Source organism: Notolabrus celidotus, chromosome 3 (genome assembly GCF_009762535.1).
Source record: "Notolabrus celidotus isolate fNotCel1 chromosome 3, fNotCel1.pri, whole genome shotgun sequence".
In the NCBI taxonomy this organism is placed as follows: Eukaryota; Metazoa; Chordata; class Actinopteri; order Labriformes; family Labridae; genus Notolabrus; species Notolabrus celidotus.
Genome location: NC_048274.1, coordinates 17,433,121 through 17,455,200, shown reverse-complemented (window position 1 = coordinate 17,455,200; position 22,080 = coordinate 17,433,121). Strand labels below are relative to the sequence as shown.

General features: G+C 40.5%; 2 protein-coding genes across 2 annotated transcripts; one reads left to right on the top strand and one right to left on the bottom strand.

Annotated features, from left to right (window-relative positions):
- Positions 1–2,003: 2,003 nt before the first annotated feature.
- Positions 2,004–6,005, bottom strand: LOC117810466 (4-galactosyl-N-acetylglucosaminide 3-alpha-L-fucosyltransferase 9-like). The gene is given in 5 exon segments (XM_034680313.1): positions 2,004–2,143; positions 3,624–4,018; positions 4,020–4,222; positions 4,224–4,387; positions 5,999–6,005. Coding segments are annotated over 5 exon segments (909 nt in total).
- A 2,601-nt stretch (positions 6,006–8,606) lies between these two features.
- On the top strand, positions 8,607–20,424 carry slc7a6os (solute carrier family 7 member 6 opposite strand). Its single transcript, XM_034680162.1, is given in 7 exon segments — positions 8,607–8,883; positions 12,603–12,857; positions 12,859–12,933; positions 14,623–14,755; positions 14,758–14,828; positions 17,762–17,894; positions 19,053–20,424. Coding segments are annotated over 7 exon segments (990 nt in total). The 5' UTR covers positions 8,607–8,694; the 3' UTR covers positions 19,187–20,424.
- Positions 20,425–22,080: the final 1,656 nt, after the last annotated feature.

The window sequence follows — 22,080 nt, the reverse complement described above, 5'->3', positions numbered from 1 at the left end:
ATAAAATTATCAACCAGAAAAAAATGTCTGTCACTGTTTTTTATTGCCATTATCAAATTTAAATAAGGCATTGGAAAAATGTGGTTCTATTGGGGGGGGGCGTATTGGTAACACATGAACATTTACCACAAGATTGCGCATTCGGTCTCCGAGGGATTCTATGTTGAGTTATCTCCACAAACAAATATCTATATATTTACTGAAAAAAGATAATTGGGGGTTTGCAGGTCTGCAATTTTCACTAGGAGCTTAAATCCTATGAAATTTAAGCCTATAAATATGTTCTTGTATTTTCCACTCCAGCTAAATCCAGGACAGTGTGCAAATACAGTATGTGACCACATAGTAACTCATACCTACCTCCCTACCCTCCCACTCACCTCACAAAACTCCCTTGACATTACTATTAGATATGTGACCCAGAAGAGTTATTCTTGACTGTGGGAATCTCTGTGCTACTGATGTTATATAGCACAACCAATGCAGTGGTCCAGTATGAATTTAGAAGTGGGCTGGCCCATGAAGTATTAGTTGTTCGTTTTCCTGTTTTACACCTTTGGGCAGCACTTTGGGTCTTTAGAATGCATCTGCTTAGCCTTTTCAGGAGTATAGTATGTCTCATGACCCCCCCCCCCCCCCCCCCCAAAAAAGTTTTGTCCCTGACATATCAGAAAACATGTTTCCTTTCACACAAATAATTGAGTCATAAAGAAAATTGGATTAAAATTGATAGAAAGTTGTACTTTCACATTACTTTATACAGTATGGATGTTCTGAAGCAACTCCTTTCATCGTCCTTTAAATTCCAACTAATCAACGTGCCTAAAAGAAGGAAAACAGAGTCTGCAGGTGGACCAAAACTAAATCAAATTGGTTTATCGAGTGTGGCTAACATTAGGAGAGCTAGCACCACTAGCCTTCAGTTCTTGCAAGTTAATTTCCACATGCCTATGCTGATTGCGCATTGCTCCATTAGAGTAATTATGTGCCAATTTAGGCAGACACTAGATCTCAAGTGGGCCCCTCAGTGATTTCCCCAACAGAGTCATGTCTGTTTTTAAAGTTGTAGCTTACCATCTTAGGGCCCCAAGATCACTGCCATCCAGTATTGGTGTTCGGCCTTGTCCCTTTTGTACATAGATTTCTCCAGATTCTCTGAATCTTTTAGTGTGTCTAACCTGTTACTTATTAATTGGGTGATGTTCCTCCAGGTGTTATTTTTAAGCATGACACAACTTTTGTGTTTGATTGTCCCTGTCCCAAATTCGTTTGAATGTGTTGCTTGCATCAAATCTAAAATGAGAATATAATTTTCATAAAAAAATAAAAATAAATACAATAATTTGTTTCGGGGTGCTGGTAGCCTAGCGGTATAAGCGCCCCACTTACAGAGGCTACAGTCCTCCTCACAGGGGTCGCCGGTTCCATTCCCAGTCAGTCGACCATTTCCTGCATGCCTTCCCCACTCTCTATTCCCCACATTTCCTGTCTCTCTTCAGCTGTAACTTTAAAAATATAAAATCAGTTTCAACATTTGATATGTTGCCTTTGCACTTTGGAAAATAAAAGGTCTAAATGATTTTCAAACCATACAGCGCACACAGCATTCCAACTTATTGCAAATTGGGTTTGTATATTGGCTCTTTTTAATATTGTATTGTTGTCTGTATGTCCCAGTGTTTTATTTACGTGTTTATGTACAGGCTGCTCTGAGCCAATTTCCCCTTGATGGATTATTAAAGATGTCTGAACTGAATTGAATTATAACCCAGATCAAACATTGCTGCCACTAGCATCCCTAAAAGTCATATAAACAGAATAAAACAGATTTATCAGAAAGACCACCCCCACAATGTGTCCTTTAAAGTAACCAATGACTGATATAGCTGTCAAAGATATATGAACAACTCCTGTTGATCAGCTGTAACTCCTCAGTGGTTTGCTGCCTGCAGACTAAACACATTATTATGGCGTTTTATCTCCAGCCTGGCAGTCACTCACTTTCAGTGCCAGATAACACAGATGGAGGAGGCCTTGGATGTCCTGCTGTAATGGAGCAGGCAGTGTGATAGAAATGCAGACTTGAAGGGGGGCTGCTGTAGAAACCTCTGTTCAACGATTAGAGACACCATTTGAAGGTGTCCTGGTTATACGCAAAGACACCACAGATTATGTATTCATATAACTGAGCTGTTTTTCCTGTGATCTACTTCTTGAGAAAGGAATACTCCCAAAACATCTTAAATAAATAAATATTATAAAACGGGGACCATTCACATCTCATCTCCTGGGCTCTGCTGCTGCCTTGTGGGCTGATGAGTTACAACTCCTGAGGAAATTTCACAAGTAATGTAAGTGAAGTCTGGCCCACATTAAAAAAAAAATCTGAAATTTTCAAAGATTTCAAAAATCAGAGATGCCCCACACTCGACAATAGGCTATTACAGATTTAAAAGTTTTGTCAGATAAAGCATATGCTGTGGCCACTTGGTGGCTGCAGATAGCCACTCTTCCATGATACTCTCTGATATTGTTTCAGTGTAGCTAAATGTTTCCACTGTTAGCTTCCTGATTACTTGATTACTTGATGAAATTCTTCAGATTTTTCCATCTTTACTCCTGTTTTCAAACTGTAGAACTGTTACATCAGGGTTTTTATTCATTGGCAAAGCATGAAGATTAACACTGAGTGCACAAAATGAGGTCAAATCTCCAAGCTAACAGTGAAAAACAAACATGTACTGTGCTAGCTAATTGCTAATGTCATTGACCCAGGCCTCTTGGTCAGAATAATTTTTATGAGGGGTAAACTGTCATAGCTGTGTGCAGATCCTACGCAGTCTCTCACTCCAGCCTGTGCACAGCTGTACTCTCCACTCATGTTTCCAGATAAAGTATTCACTGGAGCTAGGGTTGCCAACTTTCTCACTACTAAATAATGGACGTTGCACGGTGCCATGGTGGTGTGAGCATGATGTGTTAATTGAGAGTATATTCATATTCTGATTCAACTGGAAATGCAGAAAGTGTGTATATTCTCTTTAATCCTTACTGTATCATTATGTAACCTCGTATGAATAGACCTCAAAGAAACCGCAATTTGGCTCTTTACATCCAAAAAACAGGCAAAAGAAAAAATAAATGCAAAAGAGGAGTATGACTCAACAAATGTTCTTTTTCCATGGATACTTTTTGCTGCTCTTGACCGACTCAAGCAGTCTTTTGTCCTTTTGCACAGCCAGAGAGAAGTCCTTGCATGACAAGTCACAATTTACAGATATTTGAAGTTCATTTTTGATCAGCTCTGTGCTGCATCTGTTTCTTGAGTCTGACCATTTAATGGCCATCAGAAAGAAAATCCTCTCCACACTTTTTTGCAGGACTTGGCACATTTGCGTTGTATACAACTGATTCGCGTGAGGGGGCCTGTGATTGGATGACAGGCGGTGTGATTAGCACATGATCTGCCATTCTACAGATGTAGGATCTGTAGAGTGCAGTCTGCTGTATTTACAAGAGTTAATTGTCAATATACGGGACAATTGAGGTTCCATATGAAACGAACCAATTTAGCCCAATATACGGGATGTCCCGGCTAATATGGGACAGTTGGCAACCCAAACTGTAGTGTTTCTTATCCTCTGCTAACTGTTGTAGATACTTCCCTAACTCTTTTACTGAGGCAAACTCATCAGTATGAATGAAAGGTTTAGGTGGAGTCACAGCTTTGTAATCATCGAACAGTGGTCCCAGGATAACAGGCACTGCCCCACCTTGGTAAGCGTTCCTCCACAGCTTCTCTGTGATAAAATATTTGTTGTCTGAGTTCTCAAACTCTAAATAGAAGTAGCAGCGAGAGATTGTGGGTATAAGGGCTCTGGAGGTGAAGGGTTTCTTTGTCCAACGGCCGTAAATCTTCACAGGAATTGTTTCACTGAGGTTCTTGTACGCCTGGCTTTTCATATGCTGGCTCTTGTAATTGCTGACAACCCAACACACCAGAAAGCTCTTATTCTGGGACATCCTCTACAACTGCATCATCCTTTGGTAACACCTTGACAATGAGAACAGTGACATCAGCATCTCTTCTGTAGGTTATCATCATGTTGAAGAAAATGGCCAAACTGATGAAGGTTTCCTCCAGGGACATACAGGCCCACCTCTGTCCCTGTGAACAAGGTAGGTGAAAGGGCAGCTTTTCGCAGCTTTGCACCAGCTCATGGATTGTGGAACCCCACTATGTCCACCAAAGGAAACAAAGAACACTGATTCACCAGTCTGAAGCGAAGGATGTAGTAGAGGTCCCAGCACACATTGCCCCTCAGGCTGAATGACCTGCCGAGGGGCCAGTACCACAGTAGCATGGTCACGTTCCCTGCTCCGGCCACTGGTGGTGAAGGGATTTACAGCCATCAGTGTCTGATGTCCTCTAGGCCAACGGTTGAGAAAACACAGAGGAAGGAGAGGAGGATAAGGTTCTGCTTTACTGAGCTAAGCTGGAGCTAAGCTGAAGCTTTTTAGTGTTAGCACACCTCTGTTGCAAAATAGAATTAAGAAGCAGAATCATTATTGCTGTAAGGTTTTTGCTGCCCTTTTTTTGTTTAATTGTCTTAATTAATTTAAATTGACAGTATCTATGGTTTTAGTATGTTGCCCAAATGAACCCAAATCATTTTGGAAGTGTTTCCGCAGGGTCTACTTTTCATTGTTTTATACGTCCATAAGTTTCTTTTTATACACATACACACAAAAAACTAACTGTTATGTAATCAGTAAATCAAATTGTATTAAAATGCCCAAACCTGAACAAAAATGATCGATTAACACTTTTAAAATGAACAGGTTTTGTCTGTGTTTAGTTCCAACCATAGACTGCTTTAAACATTGATGATAGTCTCAGTGATGTCACGCTTTTGTTTATGCAAAGATGGCAGTCATCATATGGGAAATGCTGACTCAGCCTAACTTTCAGGTAATCCCTTGAGCTTGGCCTTTGGCCTCCTGACAAACAGCAACAACACGCACCTAGTTAAGCAAATCCATTCACAAATCTTTGAAATACTATCTGAAAAATGGATGAGTTCTAAAATAAAAGCACCCCTGTAAAGTATGTGCAAGTAAAGACGCCTTAAATATTGTTCCAAACTGAAAACTTGTCTAATTTTGCTGTAAAGAGTAGCATGTTAACATGGGCTCCAATAGGTGTTCTTCAGCTTTTGACGCTAGACCCAAGTGGGCACTTGCAATTATTTTAACCAATGAGCAGGAACTCAGAGTTGCAAGAAAGAGTTTCCTTTTATTGAAAAGGACTGCTGAAGAGAGACAGGGGAGTGGAGGGTAGGAGAAGACATGCAGTAAGTGGCCGTGGCCAGGAGGTGGAGATTTTCAAGTTTGGCGGTGTTGGTGGTGAAGGGGTTAAGTTTCTGACCATTAATATAACTTCCTCACTTTAGAGGAAGTTAATTATTAGAGTGTAATTATTCATAGAGCCATAGTAGTTAGCACAAAAAAAACAGAGGTGTTTACCATTACTGCAATCTGTTACATTAATAAAAATGACTGCTGAAACATATCTGTTCTTTCTAAATCCAAGTAGGTGTTGTCATATCTCTCTCGTTTTTACTGCATTAATATGTAGCTCAAATGCTATATATGATTTTAAAAAGAAAAAAATTGTGTTGTGTAAACTCATGACATTGGCTACCACTGTGTAAACATAGCTAGAGGACAGCATGAGCGGTGCCTACAATTATGCTCCACAGGTTTATGTTCAAGAGTTGGGAGTAGAATCTGGAAAATCAGAGACAGAATATCTTCCATTAAAGTGGTAAATAATTTGTCAATTGAGACTTATTGCTTCATTCGCCTGTGTTTGAGAGGATAATCATACCCGTTTGACACTACACTACATTAAAGCCTGGGTTATCCTCTAAACCCTAAAAAAATTACATAGAACTTTTAAATGCAAAACCTGTTTATTTGAAATGAGCTGTCTCACAAGACATAGTGCTGTAACTCCTCTTTGTCAGTGCACAGTTTGAGATAAGCCCCTGCCAATGGCTCTCTGCCTCAGTGCACAAAACAGTAGGAGAGTATTTCAAAACACAGCGTTTATCCAAATGTATTACAAGTGTAATGTTTTCCAAAGCCCTGATTCACATTGTCATCAACAGAGATCATTGAGCATACAGGGTGGATGTTAGTATCTATTACAGAAACGGTTGTACATTGCCATGTAGTGTGAAATCACAGAACATGTGCTTTGGCATGTAGCAAACATAGCACAGTATAAGTATCAGAGTTGTCAAAGTGTTATAGCTTAAAATAATAGGACAGTTTTGGCAGAAATGTGTGCTCTCTTACAGTGTACAATGACACCACATCGCCTGTACAGTATGTAATACTCAAGTCTAGCAGCCTTTCAGCTTTGCTTAGTATACAAACGGAAAATGAACAACTAGCTTTGCTTGAGTCATGAGGTAATAAAATCACTAATAGTTCCTCATACTCTGTCACCATTAGATAACTCGTCACATCCATTTTATTTAAAACACCCACACTTGCTGTTATCCATTGATTCTACTCTGTATGCTACAGTAGACTAAAAAAAAGGGCCAACAGCATGACACAAGTTGGCCTTGTTATAAGCCAGCCTCTCTGTGGCCTGTCATCAGTCCATTGACCAGTTTCCTTTCGTGGTACGCTAACAGTATGCCACTATGCCTTTTTTTTTCAGAAAAAAAAAATCTTTCCTGACAAAAGAAATGCAACAAAGTGATCCAAATATATTAACAAATACTACTTTTGTCTGTCTTTCATGTATATTAAAGTATGGTTGTTTGGTACTTCTGTAATGGCATTAAAGTAAACAAGGTCATACAATATCAGCAAAATACATTTGCATTAGCCTAACTACTGTAGTAAAAACTGAAAGGCTGAAAAGCATCCCTTATTTTAGCTATTGCTAATATCTCCACCTGACTGATTGAGACCCCTGACTGCGACAGGTTTGGGACTTCGGTTTAACAGTGTTTGTTGATTTATTATAACCTTTATTTAACCAGGAAATGCTCATTGAGATTAAAAATCTCTTTTCCAAGAGAGTCCTGGCCAAGATAGACAGCAGCACAGTTACAGAGTTACAAATAGACAATATACATAAATACAAATAGCAGACGCATACAACAGCTACACAACAGGTACCTCCAGAAAAACAGCATGAGTGACATTTAAACAAAACATCTACAGACAGATGCTTCAGCCTCCAAGTCATTTAAGGACCGCTTAAATGCATTCAAAGATGTCATGTCAGTAAGTTTTAGATCCTTTTGTAAGGCATTCCAGGTCGAGGGAGCAGCAAACCTGAAGGCTTTTTTCCAAGTTCAGTCCTGACCCTCGGAACAGATAGTAAAAAAGATCCTGAGATCGAAGATTATTACTTCCTGAGTTCTTATAAGTGTTTTAAGTGATTTAAGTGTTTAATCTTTTTTTTTTTTAACCTCTAGCTGATTTATATTGAACTACTCAGTTTTAAAGAGACCACATGAAAAATAACAGGTCAAATTTTACTAAAGAGCAAGCTCCTTTCAGGTATTTAAAAAAAAATGTGTTGTTATTTATGTATTCATAATTTTTGTGTTTTCCTTTTACACAATTTAAATCCAAGCACAAATGGTCACATACATATTCACCAGAATGCAGAGAATTGGGGTGTCAAACATATGGCCCACAGGATGACTTTTGCAATTACAAAGAAGACATTAACTGCATTTTTTCAATAAAAGTAACTGCTATTTCAAATTTGTCCTTGACAGGGGTCACATGAACGGCGCTCTTGGGACTTTTTTTCCTCAAAGTAAGGAAAAAGAATATTTGCAGTTTGCATAATCTGGTGGAAATCCATAGCCTTTTTGGACCCCTGCATACAACACTGTCCAACAAGCAAACTGTTCATGCTGGAGCTGTGGGGTCAATAAAGGTCAACTTTACCTTCTTCATTATTATAATCTATCTGTTCTTTTGCTGTAAATGTAACACTCTGTGTGTCTGGTGAAGGGTAACCTGTCTGTTTGTTGTGTTTGCAGCAGGTTTCAGGGTTTCAATAATATAATATTTGGCTCCACTTTGAGACTCATCATGGCGGAAAATACAACAGCTTTTTTTGTAAAAAGATAGTTCATGAAATGTGAATATTTTCAGAATGTACTTTTATTTTTTTGCACGAAAACAAAGGGAAGCTTTTGGAGTTTTTGTTATTTATAGATTATTATATTGTGATTGTACAGGTCCGGCCCACTTGGAATCAAATTAGATTAGATCAGATTAGATTCAATTTATTTTCATTGGGCATGTCACAGGTTCAATTGGGCTGAATATGGCCCCTGAACTGAAATGAGTTTGACACCCCTGTGTTAGATGCTAAAAATGTCCTGGGGGAGGACACCTGTCCATTCTTAAGTCAAATCCATGTGTGTTCAAAATAACTACACGTGATTAAATGAAAGTATGGTCCATGTCATAAAAATCTCACTCAAGCCAGACACGCAAATTGATAACTTGTGCTCTTTTTCTATTCTACAGGATTGTGCTCCATCCTCCGGTACAGTAGGGGGCAGAGTAAACCTTATTAAGTCATGGTTTCAAGCAAGAATAAAAGCAAAAGAGGAGCAGCCAAAACTCAGAAAGAGGGACAACATGGATCCAAACACGACGATTCTGCGGGTCAAGAGAAAAAGGGGGACTGATCCCGCAGATGCTTTGTTGCTGGCGTGTAAGCGTATCCGTCCAGAGTCGTCTCAGAGTCCAGCAGAGACAGTCCCGGAGCCCGATGAGGCCGAGGTGGAGAACTCTGTCTTCAAACTCGTGGCAACCGTAGCGACTCAGGTGAGAGGCCCGCGGCTCAGAGAGGAGCAGGCAGCTTGAAACGACGAATACACGTTAAATAGCTTCTTGGTAGAAGTGTGACGATTTTCCCAAAGGGGTCAGGCTGCAACTGAGTGAATGTGAAAACACAAACTAAGTCGGTGATCACATAACGTCGCGTCTATGATGCTAATTGTTGTTAGCATAGTTTCGGCTGGTCAAACAGAAGCTTCACGTTAGCTTAGCTTAGCTTCTTATTGACGTGAAGCTGTGACTGTAGGCCTGAAACATGATTTAACTACTTCATAATCAAATGTGACCTATATTAAACAAAACCACATGTTTTATAACACCAAGGTCAACCTCTCAGTTTTATTTAATTTAAAGTATGTGCTCTCTTTCATGACGCAAGCTAGTTAGCTAAAATGGTAAACATACTTTGGTTATGTGCGCAAATGATATGATTATTATTTACAAGGATTACTTTGTTTATTTAATGCTGTTAAGGAATATATGGTTCAGGCAACCTTTTTTAAATTGATATATAAATGCTGTGATGATGGTAATGTGACACATCGGGCAAACTTGTTTCCCTTGGTGACGTCAGGATTGAGATTGAAGAATAAAACCAGGTTTATGAGGCATAGAAGTGCATATGAAGGAGAAATTGAGCATTAGAATTGCATTTCATTGAAAAGGTAGACAGATACATTTTAAAGTGATTTGATCATTTCAAGTCAGTGTGTTAAGACGGCCATGAATACATGAAAAAGAGACCGTTCGTATTATCTTAGATCAGGGGCGTCAAACTCATTTCAGTTCAGGGGCCACATACAGCCCAATTTGATCTGAAGTGGGCCGGACCAGTAAAGTCACAACATAATAACCTATAAATAATGACAACTCTACATTTGTCCCTTTGTTCAGGGGCCACATTCAGCCCAATTGTACCTGTGACATGCCCTATGATAATACATTTAATCTAGTCTAAATCTAATCTAATCCAATTGATCTCAAGTGGGCCAGACCTGTAAAATCACAATATAATAACCATCCATCCATCCATCCATCCATCCATCCATCCATTTTCTTCCACTTATCCGGGGTCGGGTTGCAGGGGTAGCAGTCCAAGCAAATGACATCCCTCTCCCCAGCAACACTCTCAGGCTGATTTATACTTCTGCGTCGAATCGACGGCGTACCTACGCCGTAGGTCCGCGTAGCTCCCGTACCTACGCAGAGGCCTACGCACGTAGCTGACGTGCACCTCCTCCAAAATGTAACTACGCGTAGAGCCGACGCGGACCGCAAGCTCTGTGATTGGTCCGCTCGAACGGCTTTGTCTTTCCCGCATTCACAGCACTTCCGGGTCCCGGACATCGGCCACACATCGGCCGTGTATTTCATCTCCTCCTCTCTATTCTTCATGTAATCATGTCTGTATGATAACAGCAAATGTATCAGCTGTAGATTAACATAGCACGCTCTGAATCGATGTGGAAAAGTAAACAGAGATCGTAGCGGGGACCGGAAGCAGGCGACCGGCTATCAGAGAGACCACACTGCCCTCAGGCGTTTCGGCGGAGAATTGCTGCGCGACACGGACACACCGACGCAGAAGTATGAGGGGCTCATGTCCGCGTCAGCCCCTGCTGCATAGGGCGACGCAGAAGTATAAAATCAGCCTTCAAGCTCCTCCTGGAGAAACCCGAGGCGATCCTAGACCAGGTGGGAGATATAACCCCTCCACCGCGTTCTGGGTCTACCCTGGGGACTTCTCCCAGTTGGACGTGCCCGGAACATCTCTAAAGGGAGGCGTCCTTATATAATAACCTATAATAGCAAAAAACTCCAAAAGCTTCACTTGTTTTAGTGCAAAAAAAGTAAAGAAAATATTCACATGTATCTTTCTACAAAAACAGCTGTTGTATTTTTCACCATGGTAAGTCTCATAGTGGGTCAGAATATTTACTCTTTAAGCCTTGAAACCTGCTGTGAGCACACCAAACACACAGGTTACTCATTCACCTGACACAGAGTGTAATGTTTACTGCAAAAGTACAGATAGATGATAATAATGAAGAAGGTAAAGTTGATTATTCTGGACCCCTCAGCTCCAGCATGAACAGTTTGCTTGCTGGACAGTGTTGAATGAAGGGGTGTAGTGCTAGTGTTAGTAGTTAGTGAATCATATAGTGCTCTAAAAAGTTTTCATGAATCTCAACCAGATTATGCAAACAGCAAGTCATCTATTTTCTCACTTTGAGAAAAAAAGTCCCAGTAAAAAAGCAGCGTTCAGCTGAGCTCCGTCAGCACAATGATTTAATGTGACCCCCAGAAGACACATTTGAAAAAGTAGTTACTTTTATTGGACAATTGCAGTAAATGTCTTCTCTGTATTTTTTCACATTGCAAAGTCGTTCTGGGGCCGGATTGGAACTCCTGGCGGGACGGTTTTGGCCCATGGGCAGCATGTTTGACACACCTGTCTTAGAATGAATGAAATAAAAATGGAGCTTATGAAAATAGAAGTAATCTAAAAATCTAACATTTTACTGCAATGTAATAGGAATTTGGAGTGATGGATTATTTAGTGATTAGATTACTGTCCATTTTAACAAACACTCCCTGCTTGATTCTTAACCAAATCTGTCTGCAAAGCAGACCAAACTTAAATCATTCTAATAACCATTTTATCACTAAGTTAACCTTTTGGAAGTGTTTGAGGCAACACATTCAAATTGAAGATTATGAGCGTTTTCAGTTTTCTGAAAATCTAACCTTTTCTCTGGCAATTAATGGAGAAGATTCACATGCTGCTGATAAAGAAGGGGATTGTTGAATGGCAAGCAGATAGATAAAATAGTCTTTCATTCCAAAGAAAGTCACAACATGCTGAACAACAGGTTTGACTACTCATCATCTTGGTTCTACTTTCAGACTATGAATCACCAAAGGGTTTCAAAGAGATGAACAATATGTGAGCACTGTGATTGCATTGTACTATATTGATGCTTCAACAGTACTGGAGAGACAGACCGACAGACGGTCGGAAAGTGATTGTGAATAAGAACATGAGTGGAGACGTAAAAAGAAAACAGATTATTTGATCATGGAGTTTGGTATTGCTCTGTAGAACAATGAGGTGTATGAAAATAAACTGCAGTTTGGAGTCTCAAGCTGAGTCAGATCTCATGTGAACGATCCCTCCACAGGTTGAATGGGCATTCTTTGGGGCTTCTTTTATATCTTTCTCTGTTGAGGTGATGTCATATTCAGGTCTAGACTCTGTAGGGGCCAGTCCATGACAGTCAGTGTGTATTCAGCTGTTTTTCTTCTCCAAATATGCTTCCAGTGCATTAGCAGTGAGCTTGGGATTGTTCCCATGATGAAAAATACATCCCTTCCCAATCATGTGGCAGAAGGAATGGCATGATAAATTAAAACCTGTCATTATTCTCAGCATTCATGATCCCATCAGTTAGGACATTATTTCAACACTACTAGCAGAAAACCATGACAGACTCAAATGTGAAACCCATACAAGAGTGTTATGTTCTGTTAAACACAAAAGACACGCATAGTTTTTTAATTCTGATTTGAAAAAAACAACAATAAATATAGTCAGTATATTTCTAAAACAATAAATCTAATGGTAGCCTGAGACTTCTGCAAGGGCTGTATCTTTCCAGTCATGTCACAGTCTTACAGTTTTGTCACTAATGTCATCCGTCCTCCAGGATGCTCCAGTTCAGACGCAGGTCCGACAGGCTCTGGCTCGGCCTCGCATGGCCCATGCGTTGCGGCCCTCTGCCACCAGCTCCCAGCGGATAGTTGGAGACCTTCGGAGCTCGAAGTGGAGCACTCGGAGAGAGGAACGCTACAGGATACTGTCCAGCCATCGCGCAGGGCTGTCGAGCCCAGCTGAGCAGCAGAGCCCCCAGTTGGCCACTCCTGAAGGCGGAGATGAGATGGGGAAGGAGCAGCAGAAGATTTTGGGTCTTGGGTGAAATCCAGGTGGTTGAATCTTGTACATGAGGATGTAGAAGAAAAGGACAAGTCCCCCACAAGGTGAGTGGAGCAAAAGTTAAGCCTGTCAGAGTTGAGTAAGCTAGGAAAACAAAAACATCTGTACTATACTGACATAGGTTTTTTTTTCACCTACCATGACGAAAAAATCTTGAACATAGTTATGACATCAATACTACAGAAAGAAAGGCCCAGCCTCACTTTAATGTTAAAATAATAAAAATTGACCCTCATTCCAGGTTCCTACTGAATGAACTTGACCTCTGCATTTCCTCATAAACCACAAATTTCGCGACAGGATGTGGAGCATCACACCCGCCGTGCATGAAAGACAGTAATGGCTGTTGCACATGCGGACCTGCTGCACACCAGGCCGGAACATAGTTAGTCCCGAGTTCAGCCAAAAAGCACCCAGACATTTTTCACCCTTTTGACAAAATGACAATTAAAAGGAGAAATAATACACAGCTTGGCAGAGGAAACAACCCAATGTAGAATCAAGTGTTAAGTTTTCAGCTAATGAAGCATGTGTAAAATATTACTTAACAAGCCAACATGTTGCACTTTTCTGGAGACTCTGAGGCTAAGCCTAATCAGCCTATTTACCTGCTCTATGGGCAGAGAAGGAATTCCTCTCATCTGTATTTTTTTTCTGGGACACTATTTTGTCTCTCACAACACGCAAGATTTATGAAACTAGGTGCATTAATATAATTATAACATGAATGTAGGAAAGGCTTGAATGATCAAAGATTTTTTTAAATTTTCTTTGTAGAGATGAATGGTTTCAAGGAGGTTTTAATTCAATTTAGAGCATCCTGGTTCAGGAAAGTGAAGACACTTAGGTAGTCAGGTCCCAGTTGAAAAAGTGGGCTATAATAATAATAATAATAATAATAATGATAATAATAATAATAATATAAAGAAGTACTAAAAGAAAAACTATTAACATCTTTAACCCCTGTTTGAAAAAGACAGTAATTAACATTTTTCTATGGTACATATTTAAAAAGAGGGATAAGAATGAGTAAGGGGTGAAAACTTAGCTGAGGAATATCAACAGAAATAGTCTGGTAGACTTGTTTTTATAGCTGTTGAGAGCTGTAGTGTTTTATGAAAACCTTTTCTAGATGTAGTAAAGTAGAAAAAGCCGTGCTACCCATCTTGTATCTGTTTTAAATTGTGGGACAGTACCTACTGCAGAAACAAGTATGGGTGAAGTGTCTATGAAGCTCATCACGTTGTCTTCTTCGTGTTGTTGGTTTTACTCATTTTACATGTCACTGTTGGGAAAGAGTACATATTACACCTTTTCTTAGCTGAGCCTTTTTCTGTATGAATTATGGGTTACCACTCATCACTGTCACAGATTGTATAGCATAGTACCTGTATGTACAGAAAGCCACACTTGAGACTGCATTTGCAAACTTCATGATTACCTTTCTTTTGAAGACTTTCAGCAAGAACCACCAGTACTTATTTTGATCATTTATGAAGTTGAAATGCTGTCGGAATAAAAATAAGTGTGGCTGTGATTTGAGGCACATAGATGTACTTTTACCAACAGTGTGGAATTCCCAAAAAATGCAGTTTGAGTGTCCACTGGCTGCAAAAGCCAAGTAATCCTGTTAGGTGACTGCCATCACAGAGCTTTAAAAGCTGCTTCAGAAAACAATGGTTGATGTCACAACGCAATGAAAAGCTGATCTGTTTTCCTCTGTTGTTGTAAAGACCCTGTCCTCAGATCCAGAAGTGATTCTGTGCAACAACACCAAGATGCTGCGGGAGCGTCTGAACGTAACTGGAGAGAGACCCAGAGAGGAGCATCGAGAGCAGGATGCCGACTACGTCTATGACCTTTACTATCAGAGACGGTCACACCGGGCTGGATCCAGGACATCCTGTCTGTCAGAGCCTACGCCGATGAGGGAGAACTGGTGTGTGTGGATGGATGGACGGACAGATGAATGAGTGCTGAACTCTGAGTGAGTGAATGAAGACATGGGTGAAGTAGAGAGTAGACATGGGGGAAACCGAGGGATGTGAGAGCAAACAGGTTGTGTGCTTTTTGTATCTGAGCATACCCTCAAGGGTCTGCTGTCGATCACATGGCCCTCACTATGTTACAGGTCTTTACCTTTTAATATCTACCATGCACTCTTCTTCATATTTGTGTGGTTAACTCAAAGATACAAGTGATGTAGCATGTGAAAACACCATATGTGTGTTCTGGTATTACTGAAATGACCTCAAGGTTATTACATAAATCAGAATAAAGTAGTTTCCCTAACAGTAGAGCTGCACAACTATGTCCAAAATGATAATCATAATTACTTTGAGCTATTTTGAGATCATGATTATAGACCCCTATTGTTCATTATATTCTTATACTTCCACATTCAGATGAATAGAGAAATGCTTTCAGTTCCATGTTCTACCAAAGGGGAAACTGAAAATAAAGTTGTATCAAAACGCTTTTTATTCAGAGTCAAATCAACAGAGCTCCATCTGTATAGCTGTGTTCACACGTGCACTACGTTTCCTGGTAAAATTTAACGGTTGGGGAAATCAAGGTCGAGGCGAGCAAGTGTGTGAACAGAGCAAGTTTGAATTCAACCCAAGCAAGCAACGTTCATATCACGTCACTCCCCCCGTTTGCACCAATTCTATGCCATCAGTGGCTGACGCAGACATGAGCACCACATACTTGTGCGTTGATGTGTCCGTGTCGTGCAACAATACTCTCCCAAACCGCTTGAGGGCAGTGTGTTCTCTTTGGTTGTTGGGTCTCCTGTGTCCCACCCCGCTACATTTTGTGTTTACTTTACAGCGACTCCGAGCACATTATGTTGATCTAGAGCTGATATATGTTGCTGTTTATTTCTCAGCAATGATTACAGGGAAGAATAGAGAGGAGACGTCGCAGGAGATAAAATGCCCTGCTGATAAGTAATTAATTAGTAACAGTAATTCCGGAAGTGCTGTAAATGAAGGAAATACAATGCAGTCGAGCGGACCAATCTCAGGGCTAGCGATCCACATTGTTGAGGGCTGTTTTCGAAACCGCCTACTATACTAGCAGTTCGTACTGATTTGGCCAAAATTCAGTATGCAGTATGTGAACGAGCAAAATCTGCAGTATGCCAAAACTCCCAGGATGATCCGGGAAAATTTCACAGTATGCATCGGACCAGTCTGCCTCACGTACTGTTTCCCAAAATGCACAGCGCTCGTTCCACTTTTTCTTGTCTCTTCTTATTTTTACGGGGGGAAGTCAGTTTTTATGTGCTGTGAAAATGATTAAATTCCATACAAACCACTTCCTAACTTTTTAATCATAAGTGATACTAAAGAAGTTTCTCTATCGGCTTCGCCGTTGTTTACGTCTGCTTTATCTACTACATTAGTAGGTAGTAGGTAGCAGGCCGTTTCGAAAACAGCCACAGTTTAACAGAGGTGCACGTCAGTGTAGGCCTCTGTGTAGGTACGGGGGCTACACTGACCTACGTCCTGTCAATTTGATGCAGAGGTATAAACCAGGCTTAAGGATGTCCGCACATTTGTCTGATGCACAAAGCATTCATGGATGCAACAGGCCTAGGTCAGTGATGCTTCGACCTATTGTAAGCCATACACTGTTGAGCCAGCAGCTTTTGGTGTCACGTGACGTCCTGCCTCCAGAGACTCACCTTGCTGTACACCAGAGTAACACATTAGACTGAAGGACAGGAAGACGCTTGTCTGTTCCTCTCTACTTCAACTTGTCACACTGCATTTTGTGGAGTTTTCCTGGTGGTTGAAGATGTCGGTTGTGCTGCTATGCTGGGCAGACGTTTTTAGTCCACCACCCCAAAATAACAGTGCCACTGACTGAAGACCCCAATTGTCCTGAGGTGGTTAAATGTTGCTCACAGCCGCACGCAAGAACTGGTAGGCCATTCCATAAACTTTTACCACAATTAATAAAATATGCAATTTTGGATCTTTCTAAATTTTCATTGTTTTTTGGACGGCATCCAAATCCGTGTCCTGTCCTCCCACTTTGGGAACCACTGAAAAAAAAAAGGAGCCAATCTGGGATGTCACCCATCTGTTCCTGAGTGCAGAAGCCATATTGGAAATGCTGAACTCAACCAAACTTAGTGTGCCGTAAAGAGGCAGGGTTTGAGCCTCCTAGGCAACAGCTATGTGTTCCCGCCTGTCAGTCAAGTCAGCCATGGCCCTATTTTAGGCAAAAGTCTTAATATCTTCTGAACTGTCGCGTTAGAAAAAAATTCAGTGTGTGCCAATAGAGAAATTAGCTACGTAGAGCCAAGCGTTTTTTTGAACAAGGCTGTAAACATGTTTATTAATGCTGCAAAGATCATCTTTTATGAATTGGTGTGTATGTGGTTTCCGGTGTTTCTGCAGCCAGCCTCAAGCGGATTCTCGATGAATTGCAGTTTATAACACTTCCGCATGGGCTTCATACTTTGAGACCGGAGGTTGCCGCTTGAGCCAAACCTGCTCATCGCCCCCTTGTGGAGTCCCTGTTAACTTGGGGAGCACATGATTTGTTAGCAAAGCACACATTTTGAACTTAAGTACCGCCATCATCGTGTTCATTAAACCCTGTGAAGGCCAAAATCATGATTTAAGTTAAAATTAAATTATTTATGCAGCCCTACATCAAATCAAATATCTCCAGGGGATTTTTAGGTGTTTTGAGCATATTTAGTTAAAAAGAAAAAAAGGCTTACTTTCAGTGTTTATTCATGTTCATAGCTTTTCTTATGAGGTGTGCTATATTTTCTATTCTCTAATCGTGCTCAAACAAATCATGAAGTGACAAAACAAGGCTTTCTGATAACTAGCCATCTGTTTCTCTAAGGTGCCTGACCTTGTGGTTCATGAAGAGGAGGTGTACGAAGATGAGGATGATGAAAACGAGGAAGGCAACTGGAGGAATGAATACCCAGATGAAGGCAGCGATGCAGACAGTGACAGAGAGGAGCGCTATGGTGGTATGTATTTAAGTATCTGTTAAGGGGTCGGTTCATGACCCTTGTGTTGTAGCTGAAGTGATGTAACAGAGGCGGTGAATGTAACAGAGCACAGTCTAGACCTGCTCTGCTTATAAAGCGTCTTGAGATCATTTGTAGTGGTTTGGTGCTACATGAATAAAGATTGATTGATGTGACAGTAAAGAATAAACACAAAACAAGACTGATAAGATAAGGCTTCACAGAACTTCCTAGTTTAGCTAAAATTAAACTAATGAACCTGTCATGCATGGCAGTAATGTTGTGATTCCTAGAGTTGCTTCCACCATAAAAGATCTGGGGTCTCATTTATAATAGAGTGTGTAGAATCCATAATAAAAGTGTATGTACACCGAAAAAAACGGAAATGGCGTGCACCAAAAAGCAGCCTGATTTACAAAACCGATCGCAAGCACACTTCACGAAATGTTCCCCTTATGTATCGACCAACCTGAGGATATGTGCACGTCAATGCAAAGCACCTTATGAATGAAAACACATACAAATGAGCCGGAAGTTCAAAAGTTCCCACGGTGAATCACGGCAACAACAGAGAGGAGGGCGAGGAAAATGAAGTGTCTGACACACAATTCATGTTCCTCGTGAATAAAGTGGCAGTCAGAGAGAACTTATGATCTACCTGCACCTCAGGATCTCAGTCTAATGTATTAGTTATTAAAATTAGTATCTTTTTCATGTGTATGTGTATTTTCTATTTTATTGGAGATGACTTATATTTTAGGGTTTTTTTATATTTATATTTAACTTACCGAGCACAGATCAATGTAGTCTGATCATAGGAATATAAATCGATACATCGATGTAGTGGATGAATCGTTACACGCCTATTATATTTCTTTTGAGTTTACATCCAAAAATCCTTGTTCTGCTGCCGTGAAGAAGTTACGAATTTCAGAGATCTACAATTTTCAGTTGTTCAAAACATGAGAAGTAGGCATTAAGAGCGCATTAGATAAAAACAAATCCTTCTGTGGACTACACAGGCCATGTAGACTAAGACCAGTGCGATGAGAGCCAACTGAGCTGTCATATTTAAGTTGATACATAAAGGTGCTTGCATGTGTGTGTGTTGGTGTCTAAAAAGACATCATTTAATTTCTCTAATAATCTTGTGCGCAGGTTACTGGGAGGAGGAGCACTCGTACAGCCGGAGGAGCTGGGAGCGCTACCAAAGGGAGGTGCTGAATGAGCTGGGCTGCAGGGGTGCTGATGAAGATGAGGATGAAGGAGATAAATATTCAGATTCCGATTGATTTGTCTCCTAACCCCCACCTGTCAATGGATCCTTCCCAGCACCCTTTTTACCAATAACACAACGTTCCTCAGACCTCTGTGTAGGTGAGAATTAAGGGGAGACAACGGCAGAAACACTTGAAAATGTACTCCATTAATGTGTAGCACTCCTCAGATTTTATTGAATTATAATGAAATTGGGTGAAATTAATTAACACTACCCAACATATTAACATTCCCTTGTCAACTATTCAAATCCCCCCCCCTTTTTTTGCATCATTTTGTGTTGAGTAATGCAGGACATACAGCAGGCTGTGAACTTTACATACTGACTCCATTAAACGTTAAAGTGTTAATTAGAAAAAAACATGTCAGATCACCTAGTTACTGTTATTTGCAGCCAGTAAGTCTTTTAAACCAGAACAGGATTTCGTACAGACATCTCCTCCTCCAAAAATAGTCTCACATGAAAAGTTGATGCTTTTCTAATGATGCTGAGCAATTATACAGCCAAGCTGATGCTAGCTTTAGCCCACAAGCTGACTTAAATAAGATAAACATTGTATTTAGATCGAACCCTTAACCAGATGCAGGGATTTAAAACAAGTAGGAAGTGGTTGGCTGGATATTTTTTTATGTCCAGCACATCCAACGCTCTCTTGAAATCTAACTCAAAATTCTGAGCTGGGTACATGCCAAACCCAGCATATTCACCCGCTACATTTAATTGTCAGTTCACTTAAATTGCCCAAAACACAAAGTCTGTACACAATCAACGTTTCAGATGTTTCAGAGATCTTGTGTTTTATTTTAGAGTGAATTCCTCTCTCTACTACACAGAGTGAAGGAGTTTGTGATCTTCTCAGTTGGATCCAGTGTCTTTTTTTTTTTTTTTTTTCCTTTTTTAACTGTGGTGGAGTGAACTTGTGTGTGGGTGTTGTGTTCAAAGTGAATGTGTGTTAGAAATGTTGCATATTAGTGTTAAATGCCTGGTATGCTTTGTGCTGTTAACACTTCTGTTAGTGAGACGTCTTGAGCTGAGTGTGTACGCATTTTGTGCATGGTAGTGTGTGTAGGTATAACTGTGTGTGTTAAGGTTTTTTGCATAATGTGAGTGTGCTGCATAAGTTTTGTGGTATGTGTGGTTCAGAATTTCTTGGATTGTTTCTCTTGGATGCTTGTTGAAAGAAACTTTTGTAAATATGTAGATGTGTATAAAAAGAAAGCTTTCAAAATAAACTTCAAACATCTGTGTTAATTTGTCTTGCATGATGACACACTACACAAAACAGAGATTCTATATCAACTGACATCAAGAGCCAAAGACAGTAAGCAGAGTATTGATCCTAACCAAAACCTGAAAGGAAGTTTTGTATCGCATCTGAAGGTGGGTGAAGGAAATCAGTCAATCAGTCAATCTTCATTTGTATAGCACCAAATCACAAAAAACGTTAACTCAAGATGCTTTTACAAGCATAGCAGGTCTAGACCATACTTCATGTTAAATTATTGACAAAGACCCCACATCAAGACTCGATCTTATCTCATCTTAATCCATCATGAGCAAGGAAAAACTTCCTTTTAACAGGTAGAAACCTTGAGCAGAACTAGACTCATGTTAGACAGCCGTCTGCTTGGACCAGGCAGAAACCTGACCGATGAATTCAACAAGACTGGGTTTGCTGCTAATAATGGCACTAAGAATTGTTCAAAGTTTGAAGGCAGCTGGACATGGTAGAAGTTCTTCAAGACGTTTCACCTCTTCTCCGAAAGGCTTCTTCAGTCCTGCACTAAGAAATGTGCTTGTGTTTGTTCTGTCTGAAGGTCCAATTCTCAAAGCACATGGTAACGTTATTCAAGCACAAATGTGCCCATAAAGTTTGGCAGTTCCATCCAGCTTGTTCTTGTTTAGCACGTAAACATGGAGCTGAGCAGTGGCAGTTCTAGACTAATTTTACTGGGGGGGGGGGGACAAGAGTGTTGTTAGAGGGACACATTCAACCCTGACAAAAGAGACTGAGAAGGGCGAGGATCGGCTGAGAACAAACTCGCAAAAATCAGTGCATCCCTATATACTAGACATGTATACTACTGTGTACTATATCAAAATACAGACTGACAGCAGCTGTTTGGCTGTTGACGCTCAACATGAGTCCCTTAGCGCTCCAAGGGACTGGAACCAAGTGCCAAACGCATGTGTTCCGCCTGTAACATTGGAGCGATACCAAAGCTTTTTTTATTGTATATTTGTTGGGTGTGGAGGGGGGGCCACAGGGGGGTCTAGGTTCAGTTTTACAGTGGCACAGGCCCCTGTTGGCCCCTCCACAGAACCGCCACTGGAGCTGAGCTGTCGGCGTATATACCTTCATTCTTGATTCTGCCTTACAGTTTATTTTGGAGTTAGTCCATGTCTGATGTCCCTATGTCACCATTTCTAATAAAGCTTCCCACCTGGGGCAAGCCAGCAAAAGTAGCTTGTTAAAAGTAAACAAAAACACAGTATAATGGTCAAAACCATCTCCACAAATGTGGAAAAAGTGTGTGCCTGTGTACCGGACTGAGCCTCAGAGAGACACTGTCTGATTGATCACAGCTAAAGGACTTAAAGTAATTCTAACAGACTCATGTATGAATATATTTTTATTTTTAGGTCACAGAGGTTGAAAAATTCTCATTCTCATCGATCTATCTGATCTACACAGCTACTCGAAACACCTAATACATCTCTTCTTTCATATGAATTCCAAAATGCATAACGTGAGGATTTATCAGCTGGGTTTTATTACTCCATGTTGAGGCTGCTGTACCCAATTTAGTATCCTCAACATACATGACACCTTCTGGTTGAGCATTGATTCATCCTCATGCTGATACAGTATGGCATGGTGCTGCTTCCTACACTATTAACAGTATC